Source organism: Prionailurus viverrinus, chromosome D2 (assembly GCF_022837055.1).
Source record: "Prionailurus viverrinus isolate Anna chromosome D2, UM_Priviv_1.0, whole genome shotgun sequence".
NCBI lineage: Eukaryota > Metazoa > Chordata > Mammalia > Carnivora > Felidae > Prionailurus > Prionailurus viverrinus.
Genome location: NC_062571.1, coordinates 43,326,035 through 43,354,016, shown reverse-complemented (window position 1 = coordinate 43,354,016; position 27,982 = coordinate 43,326,035). Strand labels below are relative to the sequence as shown.

Below are 27,982 nucleotides of genomic sequence, written 5' to 3'. Positions count from 1 at the left end.
GCCATGGCCACCTAGTCCTCCAGAGGGGACCCTGGCTCGTCAGTCCTGATGGGGCATACACCCTCTTCCAGGAGGGAATATGCCCTCTGCAACCCAAAGACTCCAGCCTCCCTGGAGACTATGTCCCTGTCTGGGCAGAGTCCACTCAACAGAGGTTTTGAGCAGCCGCACCCCTACCCCATCCCCATCCTACCTTCAGCCCTCCAAACCTCCCCCACTCCCTCATAGGACCCAACTCTTCCAATCCAAGGGCAGCTTCCTCTGACAAAGGTTGAAGAAAAACCAGATGCTCCCTAGTCCTCCCTGTTACCTTGGCAACCACAGTGACAAAATGGGCCTGGGCCTTCTCGTAGTCCAGGGTGGCCCCAGCCCGGAGGCGCAGCACACCGCTGTGGCGGTCCATGGCAAATTTGGTGGCGTGCATATTCTGTAAGAGTGAAGGGAAGGCTGGTCCTCGGAGAGGGACCCAGGCCACCCCAGAAGTGCCTGTTTTGCTTTACTGAAAGGGTGTCTTCACTGGCCTTCGTCACAGGAACTCTGGCCTTGGGGCTGAGGTTAACCTCCAGGGTACTCAGCCTTTCTGGCCCCTAGGGTCCCCCTCCTGCCCCTCAGCATGCTTCCAGCAGCGCCTTAGCACTTCTTGCTGCTCAGCTTCCAGCTAGGCTCTGGCCTGGAGGTTCCAGCAGGTAGAAATGGCCAGCAGAGCGCTGTAACCTAGAGGAAGTGGGGCTCAGAAGCCACTGTGATGGAGAGGGCCTTCAGGATCTTTCAACCCCAGCAAATAAGTGACAATGAGCCAGTTCCAGGAAGCTTGGGGTGGGGGTGGGGGTTGAAGGTGGGTGGGGACAGGAGATGATCCTCAATCTGGAAGAAGGGTTACTGTATGTCACAGGCTATTTATCAGAGCTGTGCACGTATTTAGTCCTCACAAGAATCCATGAAGATGTGCTTTCATCTTTCAAATTCTACACGTGAGGAAAGTGAGCTCGGAGGGTTAGATAACAGGCTGAAGGGCCCATGAGGAGGCAGTGGGATCTCTCCAGTACATGTGGAGCCCAGGGGATTTCTCAAGTACCAGTGTTGTTAGCCACCAAGGTGTACTGCCTTGACAATTGTGAGAGCAAGTGACTAAATGTGGAAAGAAGAGGAACAGTTACAGAAGAGGCAGCTGTGTGGAGGGCAGCTGGTTCCTGTGGAACCCAGGGAGAAGGAGGAGGTTCAGGAAGGGGTCTCTGCCTTTGGTGGGGTGAAGGGGTGATGGATAGAGGTGGGATGGGGGAGGGGGTCACATCTCTGCTCCTCCTTAGACAGATCTCCACAGTTCTAGGCCCAGGCAGGTTTCTTCCACCCCGTGTGGGTGCAGTGTGCCCAGTGCCTCTCCTGGGGAAGAGGTTGAGGGTGGAGAGCTGAGGGTCCCGGAGGTCCAGGGACAGGGTGGCAGGGGAACTCAGAGGGAGCCAGCGTGGGCCAGTCAGGGGAAGATGGCTCCCACTCAGGCCCCTCTCATGTCCCTGTGAGTCTGATGTGACTTCTCTGACAATCTTTGGGGAATAGTGGAAACCCGGACCTAAGTGCTTTGGTGAGGGAGGCGGTGGCCATCCAGGTGTCCCTCTCTAGTCCAGGCCTCTGGTTATGACCAGTATGCCCCTCCTTACCTGCAAGAAGTAGGTGACACTCCCTCCAGAACCCGTGTCCTTGTCTACCGCATGGACCTTAATGATACTGCTCCCAGTAGGTATGTCCTGAGGGGTCACAGTGACGGGGGGGGGGGGGGGTGAGGATCAGTTCCGAGGCAGTGACAGAATGCTCAGGGGACTGAGGGTAAAGGAGCCATGGAAAGGTGCAATTAGGGCATGAAGGGCTAAAAAGAGGTGAAAAGGTGATGATTAACCAGGGAGCACCCATGGAGAAGACAGGCCAAAGTCCAAGTGAGCGCAGGAAAGAAGGAAGGGGAGAAGAGAAGCAAACAAACATCGTCCAAAACTAAGACTCCAAACAGACAAAGGGCTTAAATACGAAATGGGGAAATGGTTAATAAATAGAGACATTCAGCATTACCAGGGATCACATATATATCATTTAGAGCCAAAATGAAATATCTTCCTCCTACTGAATTAGCAAACATTAAAAAAATTGGAGAATCCCCAGTGTTGGTGAGGGATGGGGAGACAAACCCTCTCCCACAGCCTAGGGGAGAGAGAGCAAATACATGCCATTCTGGAAAGGCAATCTGGCAGCCAGAACTTCCCAGGTTCTCCTGCTTTCAACCTAGGCATTTCAAATCTTGGGCCATGTCTTAAGGAAATCATTCTAATTATCTATATGGATGTTTTATGTTCAGAATTTGATGTTTCTTATGACAACAAAACTTTAAAGCATCTTAAATATCCAAACATAAAGGAATACTTTGGTACACGATGGAATGTGCACTAAATGGAAACTATTAAAATGATAGTTACCTACACTTTACAATTACTGAGGAAAGGCTTATGTTGTAAATTAAGTGAGAAACAGTATACAGAAAGTGTATGTTTAATAGAGTCACAGCGATGTAAATAAAGCAAACAAAATAAATCCAATAAGCACAAAATGACTGGGAAGAACTACACCAAAATTTAACAATGTTGTCTCAATCTAGAGGGATTGAGGGTGATTTCTGAGACTTTGTTTTCTACTTTTCTACATATTTCACATTCCGACAATAAATGTACGTTATGATTATAATGGAAAATGGTTAATGGACATTCCTTGGGATAAAAATAAATGTGGGAGGGATGGCAACAGAGGTGGGGGGACATGTAGAGGAAGGGTTCTCCAGAAGGTAGGGAGCAATGGGTGCTCTTCACTCGGGGGCCGGGTCCCCCTGGTCAGGTCACAGGGCAGCCCAAAGGGCAGGCCACGGATCTGGGGTGGGAGTGCGTTGGCCTTGCCTCGGGGCCCCTTGCTTACCTCAGGAACCTGGACAACGTAGGGCTCCTGAATGAAACTGGGGGCCTCGTCATTGGCATCAGTCACCAGGATGGTGACTTTTTCTGCCACCTGAGAAGAGACAAAAGGGACAGGAACTGGGGCAGTTGAGACTTTCTGGGCAATAAAGGGACAGTGGTCTCTAATGCCCCAGGTGTATGTCTCTGCCCATTGTCTCTCCTTCTTCACCTCCCCCTCTCTCCCTTCCTCCCCTTCTTCCTCCCCTCCTTCCTTCCTGCTTTTATTCATTCGTGTAACAAATATTATTAAGCAACCACGTGGTCCCAAGCACTGTGTTCCATCCCAGAGGTAGAAGGCACAGTCTGATGGTGTGTGTTTTGCAGGATGTGATGGCAGGGCAAAATTCATATTTAAAAGAAAGGTGGTGATCTTGTTCAGGGTGATAACAGTGGCATGCCAGGTACTGTAGGCAGGGCCCATGCATTACATGACTCGAGGCAACATGTACACCACGGCCTAGGTAAATGCCCCCCCCCTTTTTGTGGGGTTGTGGGTGCATGGTATAGGAGGGTGTCCCCAGAGGCCCTGAAAAGAGGGCATCTAGCTCAGCCTGTGGTAGGGGACAGCAGGGAGGCTTCACTTCACTTCAGCAGGAGTGAGATTTAAACTCTGCAACAGTTTGTCAGGTGAGAGGGAAAGAGGTGGAAAAGTATGTCAGGAAGAAGGAACAACACATCCAAAGGCAAAGAGTTCAGAGAATATAAGCAGATTTATGGCTAGATGGTTGGGAGGGTGAATGTGGTAGAGAAGGTGGGCGAGGCAGACAGTGCCTGATGGAGAGACCCTGCATGCGAGACTGGGGCTTGGATTTCATCCTGAGGGTAGTGGCCTACTGTTAGTGCTTCCCGAGTGGGGCTGTGGCCAGGTCTAACATTTCACAGTGATAGCTCTGGCTGAAATTCAGACATGGACTGGGGTCAGGTAGCCTGGAAGCTGAGAAACCCCTGTGATCATCTTGGCAGGCACTGGTGAGGGCTGGGCGAAAGTGACGGCTGAGGGGAAGGAGGTGAGTGAGAAGCTAGAGTCTGGGTACCCAGGTGTTAATCCTGGGTGAATGGGCAGGAGCTGGTTGGAAGAGGCAGATGGGAAAGCCTCCCCACTGGCCTCACTCGGTGAAGCCCTGTCTTGTGGGCTTGGGATTGCCAGAGAGCCCCTAGGAGACTGGAGGGGGAACTGTGGCCAAGCCCAGGGTGCTAGTGCTGATGGGGGTGGGGGGGGGGCAACTCGGGGGCACCTACCAGATTCAGGCCGTCAGAAATGCTGATGATGGCTTCAATCTCATCCTCTCTCTGTAAAGCATAAAGATTAAGTGAGTGTATGGGAATCTGAGGTATCTGGGGACCCTGAGGCTGGGGGGAGCTCTCCCTGCCCCCACTGAGCCAACCAGAGCAGACCTGGGCATTTCAAGGGAGTCCTGGTGCAAGGCAGGGTGGCCAAAAGCTGCCTCTGGCCATGCTTGAGACCTTGTTTCAGGTCTTGGCACATCAGGGGTTCTCCTAAACCCTCAGTATTATTGAGGCACCAAGAGAGAATGCTCCCCTGCTAGACTGAGGACAGATGCTAACCTAGTGTGGTGGAAGTTCCAGGGAGCTGATGTTTCCCTTTTCTTTTCTTTCTTCCCCTTATCTTCCTACGCCTCTCCATATTCTACAGCCCAGGTCTGCAGTGTCTCAAGCACTCCTGAGTCCATGGTGGGACCTGAGTGAGGAAGAATGTTGAGGTCACTAAGTCCCCAGGGATGCAAGGGAGGGGTGCACTGTCATACCTCCACCTCTGTGTCCCTGCAGAAGTCTCTGAGGCCAACCTTTCTGTTCTCTACCCTGGCCTGTGGCTGGTGGAGTCTGCCATTGGACCGCAGCTGGCAGTAACCCCACGGTGGAGGTCCAGTTATGCGGTCAGCTAGGCCCACCAGCCAGGTGAGGGGTCTCAAAAGAGAAAGGGAGCCCATGCCCTGGCACCTGTAGGTTCAGAACGATGCAGAGGGGTGGAGGGGTAGAGTTTTACCCAACTCAGACCCATTCTCTAAACCACTCTTTCCAGGCTGGCTCAGTCAGTAGTGCACGCGACTCTTGGTTTCAGGGTCATGCCCATGTTGGGCATAAAGTTTACACTAAAAACCAAACCAAAACACTCTTTCCAGTCCTGATCTGCTGTCAGTTTTCTGCGGCTTACAAGACCACTCCAGGAATGAGCTCAAGGGAACGTTCTAGCCCACCGAGGTTTGTCTGCACACCTGGCAGGCATCACTTCTCATGCCTCCCCATACCTCTCTGTCCAGCTCTTCAACCAAGGTGATATTTCCAAAATTGGGGTCAACAGAAAAGATGCTTCTAGCGCTGGGGTCAAAGCTGATGTGGTAGGAGATGGGGTCTCCCTCAGGGTCTGTCCCGTTTAGGGTGTATACATGAGAACCTGGAGAGAGACACAGAAGAGGAGACTAGAATCTGGGACCCAACTCTTCCTAAAAGCGGCATCTATTCAGGACCAAGGATTCAACTGTTTATAAAGTGGATATTCAATTCAGTGCCAAAGGCACTGCCCTGAAGTGAGCATTTGCTGCAGGCCTCACCCCTGCTGGCTGCTCCCCACTCTTTATGATAATTCTTCATAACTGTTGGTGAGTATCAGCCACTGTGCAGGTTGTAATCTATAATACAGATGACACAGGAGCTTCAGGTCTGCTGTGCCTAACTGCAGGGCCTCTGCCTGGTAGTGATGACTGGGCCAGCAGCCAAGATTGGGGTTCCCTGGGTATGGCGAATGGGAGAAAAGGGAGAAGCCATTAAGGCAGGACTGTGCAGCACTGTGCCCCCACGCCTGGATTAGCTCCTCGGGGATTTCTGAATAGGTGCCTCTTTCACACTGCTATCCTTTTGCTCAGAGTTCTCGGCCCTGACAGAGAGAGAGAGAGAGAAGGGAGAATCTCCTCTTTCCGCTTTTCCCCCTTTCCCATGAGTATCCCAGCAAGTTGGATGTTCTTAGGCCTCTTTAAAGCCTAAAGATCTGAGGCTCGGGGAGGTAAGTATATTTGCTCAAGGTCACGCAGTGAGTCAGGGGCAGTGCTGTGGCCAACCCCAGGGGTTATCATCACGCTACCAACTACTGCCTGCTGTCTGGGGCAGCCCTGTCTCTGGACCTGCAGCTGGGCCTCTAGGACTGGACTGGCTTAGGTCTCCATGACAGCCGTGACCTCCTTTCCTGCAACTGCCCTAGGGAGTTCGGAGCACAAACAGGGTGCCCCAGGAGGGCCCACAGCCTGGCACGGGGTGTCTCCATAGGCACAGAGGAATCACGGGTTCAGTCCTTGTGTCCAGGGGAACGCGGGCCACCCTCCGGGGGACCAACAGGGGGCTGGTGCCAGGGCTCCTCACCTACAGGGGTGTCCTCCGGGAGGCTGAACAGGGCCATGTTTCCGTTGGTGCTGCCCACCCCGTTGTCGAAGAAGTGCGGGGCAAAATTGGCCTGGGCTAGGAAGACAACAGACAGGAGAACAGACACACGGAAGGGCCGGTTCGCACCAGTGTGGTCACACGTCTGGTCCCAGTCTGGGCAGGCTGGTAGTCTCTTCCCCAATGGCAGCACGCCTACAGACTGGGGCTGGGGAGCTCCGGAGAGCGCCACCGCCACCTCCCTCACGCCCAGGGTTTGCTCTGGCTTGTCAGGGACGCGCACCATCGCGGGCACTTAGAACGCAGGCAGCGGCCAATCTCAACCCATCAAGGGACAGACGGGGAACCCGCGCCCAGAGAGGAACGGTGCCCTGGCCAAGGTCACACTGGGAGCTGGGACACCTTCCCCTGCCCCAGCAGCCTTCAGAGAAGCCGCCAAACCTCCCACCCTGCTCTGAAAAAGCCGAGGGCAGCGGGGGTCCTGGCCCCAAGTCTGCGTTCTCCAGAGGACCTGCCGAGCCCGGGCAGCTGGAAGGATCACCCCACCCCGCCGGGTCCCCCAGCCCGAGTCCCACTGTGGAAGTGAGCTGCCCGGAGCTCGGTCTCGGCGCCCACCCGGGTAGTGCCAGTACCCACGCCTCGCCCCCCACCCCGGGCGCGGGGCCCCGCACCCACTCACCCAGCCAGAGGCGCAGCAGCCCCAGGGCCAGGGCGGCCCGCGGGCCGCGCCTCATGTCTCCGCGGGCAGAGAGTGTCGCGAGCCGCAGCCGGGCCGGGCGCGGGAGCGCGGAGCATTCCCCGGGCCGCGCGGAGTGCAGAGACGACGGTGGGGGCGGCGGCGGGAGGGGCGCGGGGCGGGCGCGCTGGGTGGCGCGAGGGCGCTAAGCGGATGACACCGCTCGGCCCCGCGCAGCTGGAGCGCTCCCGCCGCCGCCAGAAGAGACCAATTAGTGCGCGCTAAGCTCTGGGTACCGGTTTCCAGCCGCCGGCGGACCGGGAGGGGTCACTGCCAACTCCTCTTCCTACCACGCCCCCCTCGCCCAGGTCTGGAGCGCAGGCGCCAAGGGGTCCCCGGCTCTGTAGCTGGGGAAGGGGCCAGGTCTTTGCCCTGAGCACGGCACTGGAAGCTGGGGCTTCTCGCGGTCCCCAAGTTCTGGAGGGCCTGGGCTCTGTTGGAGTTATCCCTTTTCCTGAACTTGCACTGTGACTTTGAGGGGGTTTGCCACTCTCTGAACCTGAGCGTTCCAGGCTGTAGAACAGCGGCGGGCAAGGAACAGCCCAGCCTGAGACCAGAGGGTTCCCTCCCAAGAGGAGGAAGGAGCAGGGAAGAAAAGGTGGTGTCTCGACTAGGGGGCGGGTTTGCCCTCCAGAGGCAAACGGATTCCTAGGATGGTGCCCCTGAAGACTTGGGGTGGGGGTGAGATGAAAAACAAAGAGGAGGGTTGTGGTAGGGAGGGGAGGCAGATGCGGAGGGGTTATCAGCCCCCACCTCTCTGGGATCTCAAATCTTTCCTGCCCTCTCCCCCAGGCCAGGCCAGGCCAGCTGTCCCAGCGGGTGGGGTCACTAGTGTGAACACTAGTGGGGGTCCATATATGTGGTAAGCAGCACGGAGGGCATACAAGTCTCCACTAAGGTGGGAGGCAGAAGTTACCAGACAGCAGGCTGGCCTCACTCCCTGTCCCCATGGGTGACCATGGAGAAACAGCAGACCCATTCAAGCCTTGTAAGGAAGGGTGAACAGCGTGAAGACAGAATCAAGCCGCATCCTGGACAAACTTGCTAACACAGCTGGCCAACACAGGTATGGACGGCCCCAGGAGTAGCGAGCCCCGTATCCCTGAAGGACATTTAGGCAAAGCAGGGCACTGCTATGAGGGCCCTGGATGCTGATAAGTAGGAAAAGCAGGGAAACTCAGGAGCCTTCTTGTTGTTGAGAGATTTCCCTAGGCTGGACCCTCATTCTCTTGCTCTGACATTGGACTTCAGTTAGAGAAGCCGCCTGTCCCCCTTCTATTCATGGGGGGTACAGGGAGGTCACGTTAGGCCCAAGCTTTGTCACTCCCCAGGATGGCCTTGGAGGGGTATATCTACAGAAATAGGAGACCCCTTTGTGTGCTTCCTGGAGAGGCCTCCATGGCTGGGGTCTCAATATTTCTCCCCAGGGGCCTTCACAGGAGCAGAACATCCCCCACCCCCAAGGCCAGACCTCCTTGATCCACAGGTAGCAAGAGTTAGGGATTCAGGACAAGAAGATAAATCAGTAGTCCCAGAGTACTGGGCTATTTTCAGGCCCAGTTAACCAGAACTCCTCTTGTTGGATCCCCTCAGGCTTGGCCCTTGGCTGGAAAATGCACTTTAAATTGCACAGGTATTTCTGCATCTTTCTGTCTCAAAATGCTGGGACAAGGCCAAGGTGGGCCATTCCACAAGTCCTACATACAGATGAGGGGACTGGGGCTTTTTGTAGATCACCCAGTGTGCTGGAGGCAGAGCCAGGGTTTCCTGGGGCAAACATCTTGCCAGTGTGCTGAGAAAAACCAGCTTTCCGTGTCCTGTCTGCCTGTCTCCTCATCACGTGGTTCTGGTGCCTTGACTTCTTTCTCCTCAGTTCACTCAGTCAACAGACTTGCACCGGAGAGGGATAGTGAAGGAATCCCCTCCTATGCTGTGTGTGTGTGTGTGTGTGTGTGTGTGTGTGTGTGTGTGTTCACCCATATTATCTTGTGTAACCAACACAACTTCTGGTGTGATTGACCCTGCTTTAGAAAGGAAGAAGTAAAGCACAGAGAGGACAAGTCACTTGCCCAACCTCACACAGCCAGGAAAGGACAGGGCCTAGGGTCACATCCAGTTTCGGCTGGCTCCAAAAAAAGTTGAAACATTCTGTAACAGAGGAAGATGACCTTGAAGCTACTGATGCTTCAGCTCTGGGCCCCTTGCTCACATGTCCCTTCCATAGCCTTAATTTTGTGTTTGTAGTTTACATATATATTTTTTTCCTTAAAGAGGCCACCCCCCTCTTCAGTTATACAGGCTCAGATCTGCTAGAATGACTAGCTGTCCTGGTTTGCCTGGGACTGAGGGGGTTTCCAGGGATGTGGGACATTCAGTGGTAAAACTAAGAAGGTCTGGGATGAACTGGGACAAGCTGGTCACATTAGATCTGCCCTTGTCCTCAAAGCATTTGAGAACTTGGGAAAAGAACAGTTCCTCATGGAGGTTCTCACCATGGACCCTGATCTTGACCTTTAGTACGGAGGATTTGGAGGCTATGTGAAAGGCTCAGTTTATCAGAGCTGGGAAGGGCTCACCTGCTGTGAGACAGAGGGGTTGACCCTCACCTGCAGACCCTGGGCAGCCCCGGACACACGTCACCTTGTCTTCCACATGTCTATCACCCCTGCAGGGTGACGAGCTCCCTCTCTTCTACAGCCTCCTCACCATGGCACCTGCCGTGAAATACCAAATCCGTTTCATCTCAAGGTCAAGTCCTGACAGCATTTCCTCAGGTAGATGTACAGCAGCTGGTCCAGCTGTCAGTAAATGCGGATTCAGGTGTTAGCTGCCTGCCTGGGCATGCAAGTATGTTCTAGCTCTCTGCCAGCACACCAACCCAGGCTTTTGTAACCTCTTTGCCCCCATCTGATCTACCTGAATGGGCTAACCCATGGTGCCTTGTTTCCATGCACACGTGTTTACACGGATGCCCCACCCACCAAGTTCTGTTCCCATTTGCATATACATGCATGTATACCCTGTATGTGTGAATCCTTTCCCATCTCCTTGTATAAACACACATGCCCAGCACATGCACACCTACACCGAGAGAGGTTGGGCAAGCAGCTCTCCAGGCTCCTCCCAGGGCTGAGGGTGTGGTGAAGAGCAGTTGTCTGCTATTCGGGCTCACCTTCCTAAGGACCCTGAAGTAGGAGGGGCAAAGGACTGGTCCTAGCACCCTGCTTCCACCCTAGCTGTCTGTGATAAGACCATCTTGCAGACTGACCTCTGTCCACCTACTGGGCATCCTGAGCTGTTCGGTCCTATTGCTGAATTCCAGAACAATGACTGTTCATGACAGGGAAGCCCTTGTCCAGGGTGGAATTTGGTACTGAGCATGAAGGCATAGGGCCCAGGGATCCTAGTAGGCCTGGATATACTCTCTCTGGACATGACTGTGAGGCCCTATTTATCCCAGCCCAGGGGAGGTCCTGATGACTGTCCTCTGTGGTTGTGGGCCAGGGTGGACCCACCTGGCTGGAAGTCGGGAGTCCGTTCCCACAGCAGCGGGCTCTGGGGTTAGCAGGCTTGGGGAGCCCGGGACACCACCTACTCTGAAATGTGTCCCCTTCACTTGTCCCCTTGCTGTGTCCAGGCCATGTGTAAGGTGGCTGTCTCTGTCTCCTCTGACATGGAGCTGGGATTCCTCCCCTGTCTGTCTAAGGCCCTGCCTGTCCCCCTAACTGAGGTACTATGCAGGAGTCTGGGGCTGTCACCTGTTCCCCAGTACCCATCTAGTTGGTACTAGTACCCACTGAATCAACCTCCTGGGTTGCAATGCTGGCTCTTGGTCACTGCGACACCCACACAGGTGGGCAGAAGCTCTAACCCTGATGTTGCCTGTTTTTCACCCTGCAGTGCTCTCACTTGCTATCCAGTCTGCCTCATGGTTGAGTCTAGGTAGGTGACACAGCAATAATATCTTCTCCCCCGGAATGTTTTCCTTTTTTTTTCTGGCATCTTCTGCCCCCAGGCAGAATTGGTCCCTACTTGAGACCTTGACAGGATCCTTAAAAGACTTTAGTACTATAATCTGTCTGCTTTGGTGTCTCCCCCAGAGTGCTGTGAACCACTTAAGGAAGAGACCATTTCATGCATAGGTTTCTTCAGTATTTACACAGGACCAGTCACGTAGAAGGTCCTCAATGGGTAGTTGTTGACCAGCTGAATGAATGAATGAATGAAGAGGTACCTGACAATGACATAAGTCTTGGTTCCTGGTCATGGTCAACAACTAATCCTCTTCATGCCTTGACATGTGCTTCCCCACTCCATCCATCCTTAAGTTGATAGACTGGAGTAGCCCCAGTACAGCATAAGCTGAAATGCCCGCTGAGCCAGGCAGAAGGCTGAAATGTGTGAAGTGGCTGAGTGAAAGACAACAGGCAGCGGTGGAGACCCCTGCACATGTATACATGTTCACATCCACAATATATTTAAACCTTGATTTGAGCAAACAAAATGGCTGCATTTTGATGTGAAACAGAACTTTTTTTTCTGTTTCGATATCTTGTAATTTGACACTTCCCACCTTTTGGTTCACACTTTGCAAATCCTGAGGGGCAGTGCAGTTTGACAGATTAAACAGCAGATGAGTCAAAGACTATTTCCAGAGATTGGGCTGTTGATAACAAGTCTGCCGGTTGCCTCTGGACCTGTCCGCCTGTTACAAGGCTGCTAGTAAACAGACAAGGTGCAGCCACTGCTTGGGAGACCAGGTCAGAGCCCTGGACACATTCACACCCTAGAAGTTTTACGATGCGTCCAAGGCAGGGAAAATGGCTGCGGAGCCAGTCAGGGGAGTCATGTGTGGGATCCTGTGTGAACTAACCAGTTAGGGCATGGCCCTGGAAGGCTCCAGAAAGTGGTCTACTCTGGACAGTTTACCCAAAAATAAGCTCAGAGACGAATCAGCAGAAGGGGTGAGTCCACGAGGCTGTAAAGTGCTTGTGGTGCCCAACCGGAGGTTCGATTATAGCTGGAGATGAAATGGGTCCAGGGGGACCTAATCTTGAGTGGGGTTAGGGAGCGGGGAGACACCTGGATCCGTCTAATGTGCTGGAAACAGACCTGTGACCACCACTTGGCTTCTATTTCAGAGCCAGGCGCTTCTCATTGTCTCATTTAGTCTCCCTAACAGCCCTTTGTGACAGCCTCATTTTACGGGTGGGGAATCTGGGGCTCTGAGAGGTCACCTGACCTCCCTAATGTCACACAACAGGCATATGACAGAACCCTCATTTGAACCCAAATCTGGGAAGCTTGTGCACTGTCAACGATACCACATGTCCCACCTAATCAGAGTGTGAGCCCCTTTAGTTGCCATGGGGACCGCACACTTTCTCTAATGACACTAGTGTAAACTGTCAATCAGTCTAGGTTCTTAAGGAGTCAAGTAAGGGCAAAATAAGAATTAAAGTTTTATAAATTGAAGTCCCTTGTGGATGTTTGGAATCCTCATGGGATCACCAGTAGCCTTGAATCACCTTATTTGTCAGACTTTCCCTGAAGGCTCAGTCTACCCTTTGAGAGTGAAGTTCTTCCACCAAATTTAAAATCTGATGTTGCAACTTCTGGAGGTGACATCCCACAGGTGAGTGGGAAGGAAAGAGTTTGGCCTTTGGCCAGTCTCTAGCTCTGCACAGGAATCTCTGGGAACCAGTCTCAGGCTTTCCCTTACTTCCCCTTACTTTCCAGAGTCAGGGAGGGTGGGAACAGAGCCCTCAGCTCCCTTTTGTGCCTCCCACCTTTAGTCTGGGCTGCTCTGAGGGGCTGGCATCCCTGGAAGGTCCCATGGGGTCACTGCCCTTCCTACCCAAGGCTGGTCTCCTGCACACCAGTGGCTCAGAGCCATGAGCACTGCATTCCTGCCCCACAGAGACAGCCTCCTCTTTCCCCCAACAGTCTGCTGTGTTCTTTTAATTGTGTACATTAAGTGACTGGTCTTTCCTACCTGAGAAAGAAGCTGAGGCTCCTGGGGTTTGTGCTTTCCTGAGCAGAAGGCTAGACTTGGTTCAGTGGCCGGACACATGGCCTCTGAATTGTTTTCCTGTTGACTTTCAAGTACATGTGTTTAGTTATATGTCAGTTTTCTTTACCTTTTGTGTGTGTGTGTGTGTGTGTGTGTGTGTGTGTGTGTGTGTGTGTGTGTTAGGGGGCAGGAGTTTGGTGGTGATGGAGAGGGGTAGGATTGGGAACAAGGATGTTGAACGGTCAGCTGTCACAGTGCTAGTAGCTGAGTGGTTCACCTCACCAAGGGCGTTCCCGGTGAGGGTCTGACACAGCACAGGAATGTTCACCGTGGACTTGTCTCCATGGCCCCAGCTACTGAGTCTATAAGGCCACACCACTGCAGCTCGGAAACCCCTCAAATTCCTCTTCTGTGCCTTCCTCAGCCCTGCCTTAGTTCCGGCTCATTCCACCTCCTCCTAATAGCCCTTCTTCCCTGCATTCCCTGCAGTTGCTGTGAATTCTCCTCAAACCCTCAAGTCTTCTGCCTGGCCTTTGCTGCTCCTCTTCTTCATCCCAGACACACACGCACGCACGCACGCATGCACACATATGCTTGCACGCTCACACACATATCCCTTCTTCAGCTGGAATGCTCCCATAATTCAGCCCAAGCATCAGCTCATCGTTTTCCTCCTGTGCCCGGACCTCTGTTTATGCCCCGGGGCTCACACCCTGGTGCTTCTCAGCCCTCGAGGACTGCATTTGTTCATGTCTGAGCCTCAGAAGCTGGCATGATGGGACAACTGCCTACCCTGGGAACAGGTGAGTGAGTGAAGGGACCAGCCCATGAATGCAGCCTCTGTATGGAATTGAAAGGTCTGGCCTAGGACAAGGTAAGGACTCTGGCTTGCCCTGGGACCACTGTCCCCAGAGCCCTGTGCCAGAGAACTTCCACCCATCGATCCTCGAAGCTGTGGGCCTGGCACTTTCAGACACAGACTGTGGGGTGGCATGGGGAGGGCTTCTCACCTTCCTGGGAGAATCAGATTAGAAGGGAGCTTTACCGGAGAGATGAGCCTCTTAGACCTGGCCATCTGTTCCTTCTGAGTCACAACCCCGGCTCATTGTGGGTAGAAGCATAGTCCCCAGTGAGGGCAGGGAAGGCAGGGACTTCCCTGAACCATTTTCCTCTGTGTGCCATGCCCTCTGTGGGTACTTTCCATCACTCACCGTGCCCTTTCAGTCCTCTGGATGGGTGCTGGGGTCTCCATTTTACAGAAAAGGGAACCAACTTGCCCAGGTCACACAGACAATTCTGGGTAGGCCTGGGATTTGAGTCCTGGTGTTTCAGACCAAGAGCGTTGTTATTGTCAGTAGTCCTCACCCCCTTTCTCCTAGTTAGATTTTCTCATGATGAAGGAGTGGCCTTCAGGAGAGGCATTGGGGCACGGGTTTCCTCTAGCAGAAAGCTGTGGCTCAGGCCCAATCACTGACTTCTTTTTTTTTTTTTTTAACTTTTATTTATTTATTTTGAGAAAGAGAGTGCATGTGAGCAGGGGAGGGGCAGAGAGAGAGAGAATCCCAAGCAGGCTGCACACTGACAGAGCAGAGCCCGATTCTGGGCTCGATCTCATGAACCGTGAGATCATGATACGAGCTGAAACCAAGAGTTGGATGCTTAACCAACTGAGCCACCCGGGGACACCAATCACTGACTTTCCTTTTTGTCATTGTTGTTGCTTTAAATGTTTATTTACTTTTGAGAGAGAGAAAGAGAGAGAGGGAGAGGGGCAGAAGAGAGGGAGACAGAAGATCCGAAGCAGGCCCCGGTGCTGATAGCAGAGAGCTCAATGCGGGGCTCCAACTCACAAACATTGAGATCCTGACCTGAGCCCAAGTCGGACGCTTAACCGATTGAGCCACCCAGGTGCCTCCTAATCAGTGACTTTCTTAAACATGGATGTTGCATGTGCATTTTGTGTATTTATTTATTTATTTATTTATTTATTTATTTATTTATTATTTGGGGTTTTTTGTTTGTTTTGTTTCAGTGTTCTTTCCAGCAGATTCACATTAGGAAGTTAGGAAGGGGTTCCTTCAGAGGCCATCGGATGTGGGACGGTTAAGGGCTGTGTGTACCTCAGGATGCAGTCTTGGTCACTGCTCTTGGGGACCTGTTACCTGCTCCCTAGCAGGATCAGAATTGTCTGAGTTTGTAGCTGTCAAAAGTCACAGTGGAATCTTGACTGTCAACACTGTAGAGGCCAGGAGGGGACTGAGACCAGGTGGGCTGAGCCTGAATAACTCGGAAAGTGGGGGGCATGAGTGGGACTAGCATCTAGAATTCCGGAACTTTCTCAGGGCCCTTGCTGACCAAGGTGAAGCCCCACAACATCCCAGCTCACTGCCGGGAAGGTTGAAAAGCATAGTGAAACCCATTGGTGCCAGTGACTGATGGTCTTCCTTAGAGGGTTTTTCGGTCTCTGAACTTTACATCTCTGAAGCCAACATGCACCTAGAGAGGCTAAGTTACTTGTCCAAGGCCACACAGCAAGACAGGCATTCCAGCGTTTTGACCTTTGTATCCAGGTTGTGGTTTTCAGAAAATTCTGGTTCAGGCTTTTCTAAAAGGCAGCGTGAGCACATTCCAACATAGCAGGGAAGAAATGTTGTGTCTTTAAGAGAAGAGGCTTATGGTTCATGGGCAGAAGCTTCCATGGGCCAAAGCTCTTGGCATCTCTGCCCTCAGCCCCAGTTTCAAGAGGAGCATCCTGAGAGAACCTGAGACTTCTGGGTGCCTCAGGCACTGGGCATGAGGGTCTCAACCTGTGTGCCGACTTATTTGGGCAGCATTACACTTGCGGGAGAGCCCCAGGTACTACCCAAGTGCGGGACCCTGGCTTGACTTTGCACTGTCTGCAGATCCTCACGTGGCGCCCTGGGAAGGAGCAATGGACAGGTAAGACAAGACAAGAGCCAGGCAGAGTGGGGGAGGAGAAAGGGGAGAACACAATTAACGTTCATTTCCAGGCTCAAAGTGTTTTTAAAAATCAAGGCAAGAATCAGATCTTATCTCCTTCCCGGAGACCCAGAAGGAAGGGCTTTCATGGCAAACATGACCAGCTCAGGTTATTTCAGTCCTGTCAGGGAGAAATCTGATTTACTGGCATCAGATGGAGAGAAGGAGGCTTATGTGCCAAACTGGCTTTGTCAACAAGAGTCCACTAAAGTTGAAGGGTCTGGTTTCTGATGGCCACAGTAGGAGGGTCTGTCCACGTCACTTGCAGGCCCTCAGACTCCTCGGGCTATTTCCTTCTGGACTGCGAGTTGCAGGCAATATGTGTCTCAAAGCTATGTTTGCATCTTGACAAACCAGTCCCACTTGTGGGAGGAATAATCCACAAGAAAAAAGAACCGGCATGCATTAAACTGTTCTTCATAGTTTTGTTTTGAATACCAGAAAAACAACTTCTGGAAACAATCTGAATATTCTATGGTAGAGAAATGGTAAGTTAGGTATGTTATCTTATGGTATCTCATCATGATGGAAATGTTTAACGTGAGAAAATTCTGTGATTATGAAGACTGTAGCAAGAGGAAAAAAAATACTCACAATGTAACATTAATTTTAAAAGTAAGAAAATGAGGTACAATAAAAATAAAACTGGATGAACATGGTTGCTTGAAAAAAAAATAAAAGAAACACAAATGAATGTGAAGATTACTAAATTGTTGTGATGAGACTATTCTTTTTTTTCCCCCCTTCTGTTTCCAGATTATTACTATATGCAATGTGGTATGATAGTTAAGAACATAGAATCTGGGGGCGCCTGGCTGGCTCAGTTGGATAAGTGTCCAACTGGCTCAGGTCACGATCTCACGGTTCGTGGGTTCGAGTCCTGTTCTGTGCTGTCAGCACTGGATCGCCTGGATCCTGCTTCCGATTCTGTGTATCCCTCTCTCTCTCTCTCTCTCTCTCTGCCCCTCTCCCACTCGTACTCTGTCTTTCTCTCTCAGAAATAAATAAGCATTAAAAAAATAAAATAAAATAAAAAAAGAACATAGAATCTGGAGCCAGAGTATTCGGATTCAAAGCCCCAGCTCTACCACTTACTTACTAGCTGTGTGCCTTTCAACAAGTTACTTAACCTCTCTGTGCTTTGGCTCCTCATCTGTAAAAATGGGGGTAGTAATGTTATCTAACTCTTAAGATTGTGAGGATTAAATGAGTTAGCAGATGTAAGTGTTAGACAATAATTGCTATATAACCACCAGCTATAAAAATAAATTTAATTATAATTTATCCATAGCCTCATGTCTCAATCATAAATAAGTGCTAACATTGGTATAGTTGTCTTTGTATTTTTTCTTCCTATTTGAAAGTGCTTTCATCTTCCAACAGTGATAGTCATGGTACTATCATGGTACAGTGTAAAGTACTTTTTCTATTAATATAATGTCATGAGAATTTTCCACTAGAATTTCTGATGGGGGACCATGGTTTCCTGAACACTGCTTGCAACTTCTGTCCACCCTCCTCAGATCCCCAGGACTCTCTTCTCTGGCTCCTACAATAAATACTGTGGTTGACTTATTGCACACATAGTCACAATTCTCCACCCTGTTTTTGCAATGTGACTTTGTAGCTCCTCCCACCAAAATATGGGGTCTGCTTCTCCTTTCCTTCAATCTGAGCTGCCCCAGTGACTTCCTTTGGCCAGCTGAATGCAGTGGAGGTAAAGGTGGGCCAGTTCTGAGGTGCTTAGGTGCTTTCACTCACATAGGTGGAACCCTGCAGCTTCTGTGGAGAAGTTTGGGCTGGCCTGTTGGAGGATGAGAGACCATGTGGAAGAAGGTCCAGTTGCCTAACTGAGACCCTCCAAGACTTACAGACCACTGGCCCCCAAACATGTGAGAGAGCCCAGCCAAGGTCAGCAGAATGGTGTATCCAACCCTTGGAAGAATAAATGAGCCTATTCAGCTGACCTGCAGATTCATGGAAAATGAGAATACATGTAGTTTGGGCCACTGAAGTTGGGAGTGTTTAGTTACGCAGCTACGGCTAATGGATATAACCCCCGGAGGAGAAAGGCTACAGATATGAGACCCTCTGATTGGTCCACTGGATAGGATGGGTGGGGCACCCTCTTCACCTCTTCCCTTCCAGGGTCCATTGTACTGGCTCTTGTGTCAACCCAGGTGTCATGCAAAGTTGCCAAAACCCTCAAGTAATCACGCTGGTGGTCCTCAATGGGTAGTCTGGTCCCCTTTCTGAAGACAAGGATAACCCCCTGGTGGGGGAGGAATCTCTCTGGGCCTCTTCTCCCCCATCTCCCACTGTGGGTCAAGTAATTTTGCTTGTCTTCAAAACAGGGAGGGTGGAACAGAGCTCTCAGGTCCCAGGCAGTCTGTGGGAGGGGCAGGCACACTCTCAGGCTCCAGGGGTCTTCAAACAAGACCTCCCCAGTCTTGCCCAGGAGCTTCCTCACCAACAACCTCAGGACACCTGGAAGGAGGATGGCCTGACAGAGGTCCTAGGTGGGGTCTGTCATTCTGCCCCCCGCCTAAGCTTGATGCCTGTCCAGCACTAAGAGTTAACAAACTGAACACTCCACGAAAAAAATGTTGCTATGACACGCTGCTACACAGATTGACACAAACTTTTCAAATACTTTGGAGAAAGCTTTGTTTAGCAAATCGGTAAACGTGGTAAATTCAGCCCACTGACTTTTGGAGATGGTTTTGTCGAACCGACCCAAGATCCTGTGCCTGCCACGTCCTGTCATCCCCACGGGCCTGGCACTGCACTTATGTGTGAACCAAGGCTCAGGAAAGACACTTTACATTGAAGAGTCCCACGCTGGCATGTGTATGTCTAACTGGTATTGTCAGCCCAGGGACATCCTCCAGGCACCCTTGGTTATTTTCTCTTTGGACAGGTAGGCAGACACTCTTATACACCGGGGGGCCAGAGGACAGAGGCCACATTCCCAGAGTTTGACATGCTCAGCAGCTCTGTTGTTGATGACCTGGCCCCAGGATCAGGCCCAGAAAATGGTGGGTGGAACCACCAAACCCGGGCAAGAAGGCACGGGCCTTGGTTTTCAGTGTTGAAATTTCTGACCTCCCGCTTCAGGCGCCCTGGCAGGGTTCTGATTTCCCCAGCAGGCATGTTTATGGGGGTAATGCCTGGCTATAGTCATGACTTCACTGTCTTCTTACCATAGCCTGGCAAGGTAGAGTCTGGGATCATACCCTTTCACAAGGTGAGGAGATTGAGGCTTAGCAGAGCTGGGCGACCTGCTCAAGGGCACACAGCTAGCAGGTGGTGGAGCTGGGATTCCAACCCAGATGGCGCTTTGCTTTGGGGAAATCTGAGGTCTTGGGAATGCGCATGTCTTCACAAGCATGCTGCGGGACCTGCTGTCTATGGAGGAGGCAGTTTGTTGTAGTGGAAAGAGGTAGACACATCCGGGCTCCTGGCTTTGCCTCAGATTCTTTCTGAGCCTCAGTTTCCCACACTGTAAAATGGTGACAATGCTTCCCTGATGTGGTTCCAAAGATTTAAATGAGATTGTACAATAAGGACCCGATAAAAAGCTTTATTTTTCTCTTTTTGTTCTAAGTTGTTTGCAAATTTCTGCAGTGGAATTAAAAATATGTACGTACACTGAAAGAAATCCAGAGTCAACATGGAATCCGTGCACCTCGATTATTCTAAAGTGTTGAGTGAGTAACAAAACAGCTGCCCTGTACTGGGCACAAGGAGTTAACTGGCTGTGTTTCCTAGGATCTGTGTGTGCGTGTGTGCATGTGTGTGTATGTGCACGCACATCCCTAACGTCGTTTTGCTTCCTGTGAGTGCATCCATCCTGGGGAAGGGTTTGGGGATGGACTCACTCAGTAGGGAGGGACTCTTACCTCTCCCTTCCCTCGGCTTTGCCTTATTTCTTTCATGGAAACACTCCTCCTCCTTCACCAGGCTGGGGCCTCAGAGGAGAGCAGAGCTGCAGTCAGCCTGTCAGTGCACTTCCTCTCACCTTTCCTGGGCGGGTGCTTCACACTTGGGTGCAGGGTGTGAGAACGGGTTATTTTTACCGCAGCTGGATGTGATGCCAGTCTGGAGGGAGGGGCTGTCAGCCTCTCTGGAAAGGTGGCCAGAGGCTAAGGAGTGCTGTCTCTCTCTCTCTCCCTGTCCTTCATACCCAAGCTCCTGCTTTGTGCACAGGACTCTTGGTAGTTGGTGGGATTGGGGGATGGGTGGGAGGACCTGGCTCTGGTCATGGGCTCCCTAGGCCATGGTCTCAGAGGTGCCAGCAGGACTGGGGCCTTCTCAGACCTTAGCTGTGGAGAATCGGGGGCAGGAGCCTTGGATTAGTGTCAGGCCTGGCTGGCTCTAGGCTCTGCAGCTTTCCCTGGGGGGCTGCATGCACCAGGCTGTGGGGCCCTCCTACCCAAGGCCAGCAGAAGTCTCCTAGTGCTAACTTCACACCCAGGCCACTCCCATGCACCAGCTGGCCCTCAGCCTGGGCTGGTGCTGGGAGCTGGGTACCTGCAGCCTCCTTCGGGGCTGTCTCTCTCACCAGCCGGGGCCCCCGGGGGCCTCGTGGGAGAGGGCAGTCTTGCTCCTCCAGGCCTCACCCTGGCTCTGCACCTCCAGCCTGGTTCCTGAGACGCATGCTGCCTGCCCTCATCTCTGGGATGTTCTGAGCCTGGGAGTCCCATCCACCCACTGGTCACCTTTCCTCATGTGGCAGCTCACGAGGCCAGCCCTACCTTGGGTAGTAGCTTCCATGAACACCTTGCAACTCACCAGCCTCTCTGTCTTCCGTGGCTCCCTCCTGCCCATCTCAGGCCTCCATGCCTGCTGCTTCCCCTGCCTGAACCCTCCCCTCTGTCTCCCTGCCTTTCTTCAGGTCTCAAATGCGGCCTCCTCTGATGCCTCCCACCCAGGCCAGGGGTGTTCCCAGTACCGTTTCCTAATTGCATGTTGTTCTTCTCTTGACAGAACGTATTCAGTTCAAAATGATTAATTTTGCATTTTTCCACATTAGAGCGGAAGCTTCATGAGGCCAAGATCACATCTGGTGTGGCCCCTCTGTGCCAGGCACAGGTGAGGGCTGATCCACATATATGGCCTGTCCCATGGCCTCCCCAGAGCCTCTTACCATCTGGACAGGGTGCTTACCTTTCTGGGCCGTCGGGACAGGACTAGGAACTCGGGAACAGCAAAGCTTGCCTTTCCGGGGCTTGGCAAGATGCCTAGAATGCCTTCTCCCTGAGGGTAGACACAGAGGGGCAGAGGCCCTTCCTTAGTGTGTTGGGGACACCATGAGGTTGGATCTGTGTACAAATGACTTGAGTCAGCCTCCGCTCCCAAGGTACAGAGGTCAGAGATATTTATTGAAGGAAACTCAGGAAGAGCCAGGCTGTGGGAGGGCCTGGGGAAAGTGTGGGCCTGGAGGTGATTTATTTTTCAGAAATAACAAAGTCATTGTGGGCAGATACTCTCTTCCTCATGTCCCTGTCCAAAACACAGCATCCTCACTCAAAGTATCTATGCCCTTTGACCTGATATTCTCCCTTTGGCAATCTAGCCTAAGAAAATAATCTTAAATACAAGGAATGTTTTACATACACATATGCTCTTACCACATACTTAAAATAGTGCAAAATTATGAACATCTACATGTCTAAGCATGAAATTCATCATAGCACACTTGATGGCAAGTTATACCTAAAAATATTACTTAAATAATACTATTTGGAGAATATGCCAGAAATACTCCTAAATGTTTTAGAAACTTTATGGGGAAAGGTATTCATATTCATTGAATTCTCATTAAGGTAACAGTGGCAACGTCTAGCATGCCCCCAAATAAAGGTCTGATAAACTGCATTGCTTTGGACTGTGTTTATGAGGAATTCTAATCACTGTTTTCTGTATTACATATGCAGCAATGTTCACTGCAGAAAGTTCAGAAAACAAATACTTCCTATCATCCTAGTGCTCAGACATGACGACTGTTGACATTTTGGTGTAAATGCTTCCAGAATAATTTTAACAGTAAGTATTTTTGGTGATTATATAATAATATAGTGATTTTAAAAAGATATAATGTTTAACATATAGAGATATATCAATTACCAAAAATGCTTGTCTGCAATATTGAAAAGAAATAAAATGTTAAACATGGCTATATTCCTGAGTCATGAAGATATGGGTGTTTTTCAACCCTATCTATTTATTTGTCTATGCTCCCAACTCCAATAAATGTTAAAATAACCATAATTGCTTTTTTTTTTTATAGGGATGGTACTTTTTTATTTTTTTAACATATAATTTATTGTCAAATTGGTTTCCATACAGCACCCCGTGCTCATCCCAAGGGGTGCCCTCCTCAATTCCCATCACCTACTTTCCCCTCCCCCCCACCCCCCATCAACCCTCAGTTTGTTCTCAGTATTTAAGAGTCTCTTAACCATAATTGCCTTAAAAAAATAATAAAAGTAGGCAGTGTCTAGAGAGTTAGGCAAGAGAAAAAGCTCAAAATAGCTAACCTGAATGAAACAAAGGCAGGAGTGCTAAATATTCATATCCACCGAGGTACAGGGAACATCTCTCACTTCTAAACACATACAAACATGCCTCCCCCACCCCACCCTCCCAACCACCACCACACCGTACTCATCTCATCTGTTGCAGCTGTTTGCTGGGATGCTCAGATGCACACAGTCTCCACAAAATTCACCATACTACAGGCATGATACGAGTACAAGAGAGTGGCTCTAGAATTTCTAGCTAGGTAGGATTTAGGTGCAAGAATCTTGCCAGGAGGTTGCATGTTTGCATGGTAAACATCACCTTCACATAGCTGGTGTGTGGGTTTGGGGGAACTGGAGCTACAGATGGAGATCATGGGGTCTAAAGTTCCCAGGCCACCCCTTGGTGCCGCCACTGTATACAGAGGTGCTACAGATTCAGGAGTGAGAGCCTGTCTTCCCAGGCCCAGGACTGCCTGCTGGGGGCCTGCCCTCCAACATTTTCTGATTCCAACCTTCCCAGGCCCTGCATTCCCTGCTTGGGAACCAGCACTTTGGGGGGACAGCCCTACCTTCCACGGAGAAGATGGAGAAGCAGAGGAGCAAGATGCAGAGCCATCTGGAGAGGGCTAGAAACCTCATGGTGGGGTGGTGGGAACTTCACGTCCTGGGGAGACAGTGGTGCCGCACAAGTCCTCCCTTGGGGCCACCTCAGACATTTATAGAGTGACAGAGTGAGGTGTTTCCCAATGGGCAGGGCACCAGCAGGCTTGCAATTCTCATAAAGGGTAGAGTCAGCCGCTCCCAAGAGGAAAAAACCAGCTTTTCGAGAAGTTGAGAGTATTTAGTGAACTGTAACACACAGAGCTATAAATGCCCCGCCACGGGAGCTCCCAGAGCTGGCTTCAGTGGTCAGAGTGGCAAACCCCTGCCAGGGAAGGGCCACTTCCCAGTGTTGAACGTTAACTTTTAGTGTCAGTAATAATTCGATCACACACAGATCTTCCTGTTCATTCCTAAGATGGGGCAGGAGGACCATAAAACTCTTTGCGAACCTCAGGGAGGACTTCTAAGCAATTGGTGAAATGTAGGGAGCAGAGAGCCTGGAATCAGATGATGTGGGTTTGAGCTCTTGCTTTGCACAGGATTTATCAGCAGTGTGACCCTGGAACTTGCCACTGAATGCTTCTGAGTCTGCTTCCCATCTGTGAAATGGGCACAAGCATGAGTGAGGGCATGTGTGAGAGGCCATGTGCAACCTGGTGGATATCCATATAGCTGTTAAGGGGGTGGGGCTGCAGCTGGACCTTGATGGATGTTTATGATGAAGTGAAAGGGCACTTCAGGTAGAAGATCAGCCTGAGCAAATGTGTGGAGAAGCAAACATCTTACAAGGGTGGCCATAGGGAAGAGTCTGCCAGTGGGTGCAGAAGGCTGCTTGTCACCTATTCACTGAACGTATTCTGTGGGCTAGGCCATGCACTTGGCCCGGGAGACATGGAAGACGCTGGGCCTGACCTCAGGGAGCTTCCGTTGGTGGAGGCAAGCCATGCAGATACTCAGAATTTGTGTTTGCCCTTGTGGTATCATGGCCATCTGTCCTTTGCCTTAATGAGTGTGCCCTTCTAGCCAACTGGCTATCTGGTTTCCAGCTTTGAAGGGCACATGGGAAGATGCCAGTGTCTGGTTCAGCTCCCCCAGGACCTTGCTGGTTCCTGGCAGCCAATCGAGACATTCCCTGCTGCCCAAGACTGGCTAACAGTTGCGCTCCACTGGCCCTCCTCTCTTGCTAGAGATTAGAGATACAATTTAGACCATGTGTTGGGACAGTTTGGTAAGCAAATCAGTAGTTGGGGATATCTTTTTAAAGTCAGCTTTCATGCATTCACATCCACACAAAGAAACTGGTTGGGCTGCTGGGCTTAAGAACCACATGTCATATCATGTTAGGCACCTGCCCAGCCCCTGTCTGATTCCCTTTCCAAGCTGTGCTCTGAATCCTGAAGGCTGTGCTGAGCATGCAGTGGCCATAGCAGAGGGTATGGTCAGGGTGACCCCGGGGGGCCTACCAGGGACAACTCCAGGTGCCTTAGGAGAGCCTTTGGAACAGCCACTTTTGGAAAGGGCCAGGAAGAGGGCGGGACTTGTCCTCAGCCTGCATTTGACAGCCAGCACACTGTTCTCAAAGGGCATGGTACAGGTCCATAAAGTCATCGGTTTCCCAACGATGCTTCCTGTAATTAGGATTGTATCCATGGTCTACATCAAGGACTAATGCCACTTTTATTTTTATGTGAGGTCATTTGGGGGGTCACCACCAAGTTGGTCAACAGCTTACGTTTGGCTACCACTCACCTATTACCTGTTGTAATAGGTAGTCTTTGCATTGGCATGGTTCCTGTTTGCTTTTGGCAAAGTGTCATCAGAGGAGAAAAGAGCAACCTATCTGCCAAAGGGGACAGGGATTAGGCCAAATCTGAACTCTAACTGCTTAGCAGTGGTGCAGAAATTAGACTCTCAGGCTAGTGAAGAGGGAGGTTTGTTTGGATTTCTCAGGACCCTCTACCACTCGGCCGCGGAGTCAGAGAAAGACGTTAGGTTCTCAACACAGCTTTTTTCTCACCACAGATCAGAGCTGTAAGGGTACCTACCACACAGCTAAGGGCCAGCAAAACTGGCTGTCTCCAGGGCTCTGTTCCTTAGCCACTCACACATAGGATTCAGAGATTTGCAGCTATTCCTGGGAACATATGTTTAAACGGGAAGAATAGATTCAGATGTCAGAATTCCACCCTGATTTTTGAATGCTTATGAAAAATTGCCGAAGCAATCTATCTATGCCCGCACTAATTTAGATAACACTGGGTATAAAGTATCAGTTTCCCCCAAAACCCCACTCCCCAGAGACCATCACTGTACGCAAATTTTCAGCTGCTTTTTTTTTTTTTTTTAACATTTCAAGGATAGTTGTCAACTTCTTACTTTAAAAAAGGAAGAAACACCTCTGGCTCTTTAGAATATTTGAAATCTCATGTTGGGTTGTGAGAAGTGAAAATGAGAAGCATTTTAACAGGAACACCTGTTAGTTTTAAGCATATGCAGTTTGGGTACAAAAAATAATATTTGAGGCTTTGAATAAATTATCTAAAGATGATTTTGAAACACTTGGAAGCCTTCCTGAGAAGTCTCCGGAGACACATCCGACACTCAGGGAAATTTACAAGGAAGAAAAAAATTTTCAAGTCAAATTTGTGATTTCTAAGGTCAATTAGGAAAATGCCTGAAGTGTCCCCGCCCTTTACAGGTAGAACATTTTTGGCCTGTGTCCCACACTTTATTCTTGGTTGCCACACTTTTTTTCCAAACGTGTTTTATGAATCCTGTAATTGATCAGAAATGACTCTCCCTCCTTTATTTGCTTAGCAAATTGCAGATCAGTTTACAATAGAGGAAGGAGCCAGACACCGTTGTGATCCTCAGCTGTCTTATTTAATCCTCCCACCCACCAACCCCAGGGAGGCAGGCACTGAATTTTCATCTTGCAACAAGGGAAAGTGAGGTTTCCTTTCCCCTCACAAAAACACTCAGGGCAACTTCTCACCTGGAACCAGCTCGGCCTGACTCCAAAGCTGAGGTTTTTTTCCTAATGTTGGTTCCGTGAGAGCTCAAAAGTAGTCAAAAATAACCCACGTTACTATTTAGCTTACCTGCCACCCCCAAATTGTACAAGAAACCAATAGCTCCCTCTATTTTTTACAATTAACCCGAACTTCCTCATAAGCCTCCAGCTCACTGCCTCTTGCTACTGGAATAAGACTGGTATATGCAGGCAGTGTTCCTTCTACCCCTGCCCTCACTGGTCCCCTGGGTTCTCACCAATGCTGTGCATCCTCCCACCGTCCTTTCTCTGGGGGTGGGCTATCTCCCTGTAGCCAGGACTGTGGGCTACCCTACCTCACCACAGTGGCTGTCAGCAGGCCTCGGGCTCTTCCGTGGGAGTCATGCTGGAATGTCACCTTTTCCACACCACAAAGGCACCTTGGGGAGACTAGAAGGCAAGGTCTTTTTTATCCTGTGGCCACTCATGTGGGTACAGGAATAACTGTGAGGCCACTACCTGATAGGAATAATCCCTTGGCTGCTTTCCTGTCTCTGTCTCTGTGTGTCTGGAGGTCTGGGCCCTTTGCCCCCATCACCTCACACCTGCCCTGTGGTTTCAGCCTGGAGCCAGGGACTCAGAACCCCTGTCCACAATTTCTGTCTTCCTACCTCCCCTATACTCTAGAGCCTTGGGGTCCAAGCTCTAACCAGAGCTCTGCCATGTCTTAGCCTGTGCGAACCTGGACAAATTGCTCAACTTCTCTGTTTCTCAGTAAAAGAGTAGCTGAAGCTGGAGAGAAACAGATTCTTTGGATGAGAGGGTAATGCTAAAGTGTCGTGCTACATGAAAACAATTGTTAGATTAGGTGGACCATTACCAGAAGACAGGTACATAGCTTTCCTTCCCTTTGTCAACAGCATCCGGTCTCCAAAACAATACCAGCCTTCCACTTGTGTTCAAGGATGTAGGACGCTTTTTTAACGCGGAACAATGGTTGTCTTTTCTTGCCTCGATTCAGGTAAAATTAAAAAAAAAAAGAAAAAAGAAAAAGACACTGAAATTCAGGTCTAAATGACTGAGAGCAGGCCCATTACAAACGTGAAGTTTGACCAAGAGGGTGAGGACCGGGAAAACAATTGTGAGAGAATTGGGCGGCGGGAGGAAGGGCAATGTCAAGGTTGTCCACTTTTGCCAGTGCTTAAAGCCGAGAGAACCGCAGAGTTGGGATGAATCCTGTTTGTCAGCGTCTGTTCTGCGCCTTGCAGGTTTGGCAGCAGGCTTCCCAGAAGAGAGGTGTCACCTTTCTGTATTCTCACCCCCCCATCTAGCATCACCGGGACAGGGCGGGTGTTCGAGGTGCAGCCGGAGCTGTCATCCTGGCGTCAGCTTCAAGCCTGTTGTTGTGGACGCAGCGTGTCAGGGCTACAGGGACCTCGAAGGCTCTGGGTCCAGCTCGTCTGAAAGGAGACGTGCCAAAGGCCGCAGTGTGGAGACATGTTCTGCTTTCTGGGTCTTTCCACTAAGTTCCTAAAACCTGAGAAGCTTCTTTTAGGGTTTTCCAATGTACTTTCTTTCCAGAAGTACTTTCCTTTTGAAAAAAAATTGCTTAGGGATAGCCATAATATATTGGCAAAGATACACAACACCCCATTTTCCTACCAAATGCCATTTTTTTCCTACTCAGAATTAACACCTGTGAAAGTCTTGTCATGATTTCCCCATCTTCTTTGT

General features: G+C 50.7%; 2 protein-coding genes across 5 annotated transcripts in view; both read right to left on the bottom strand.

The window, feature by feature from the left end:
- The window catches only part of CDHR1 (cadherin related family member 1), a 41,377-nt gene extending 18,108 nt beyond the window's left edge, over positions 1-23,269 (bottom strand). Inside the window, exons 1-10 of one of the 4 annotated variants that reach the window (XM_047824632.1) lie at positions 23,223-23,269; positions 21,296-21,385; positions 9,690-9,827; positions 7,057-9,261; positions 6,360-6,455; positions 5,255-5,400; positions 4,227-4,277; positions 2,950-3,039; positions 1,656-1,742; positions 311-427 (exon numbers count right to left, since the gene is read on the bottom strand). In XM_047824632.1, the coding sequence (XP_047680588.1) occupies positions 311-427; positions 1,656-1,742; positions 2,950-3,039; positions 4,227-4,277; positions 5,255-5,400; positions 6,360-6,455; positions 7,057-7,111 (642 nt within the window). In that variant the 5' untranslated portion in view covers positions 7,112-9,261; positions 9,690-9,827; positions 21,296-21,385; positions 23,223-23,269. Of the gene's footprint in view, positions 1-310; positions 428-1,655; positions 1,743-2,949; positions 4,183-4,226; positions 4,278-5,254; positions 5,401-6,359; positions 6,456-7,056; positions 9,828-21,295; positions 21,386-23,222 lie in introns of those variants that run through there. The other 3 variants (XM_047824633.1, XM_047824631.1, XM_047824630.1) reach the window with 3 other exon arrangements.
- Positions 15,069-23,401, bottom strand: GPR15LG (G protein-coupled receptor 15 ligand). Its single transcript, XM_047824636.1, has 3 exons — positions 23,223-23,401; positions 21,296-21,385; positions 15,069-16,045 (listed from the first exon to the last, which is right to left on the bottom strand). The coding sequence occupies exons 1-3, from the start codon at positions 23,290-23,292 to the stop codon at positions 15,960-15,962; spliced, it is 246 nt and encodes an 81-aa protein (XP_047680592.1). The 5' UTR covers positions 23,293-23,401; the 3' UTR covers positions 15,069-15,959.
- Positions 23,402-27,982: the final 4,581 nt, after the last annotated feature.

Excerpts from the sequence above, each read along its gene's own strand:
- GPR15LG (XM_047824636.1), bottom strand. The coding sequence starts at position 23,292 with ATGAGGTTTCTAGCCCTCTCCAGATGGCTCTGCATCTTGCTCCTCTGC. Across the intron at positions 21,386-23,222 it reads CTCCATCTTCTCCGTGGAAG|GGAGAAGGCATTCTAGGCAT; the intron begins GTAGGGCTGTCC and ends GTCTACCCTCAG. Across the intron at positions 16,046-21,295 it reads TGTCCCGACGGCCCAGAAAG|GGCGCCACGTGAGGATCTGC; the intron begins GTAAGCACCCTG and ends GCTCCTTCCCAG.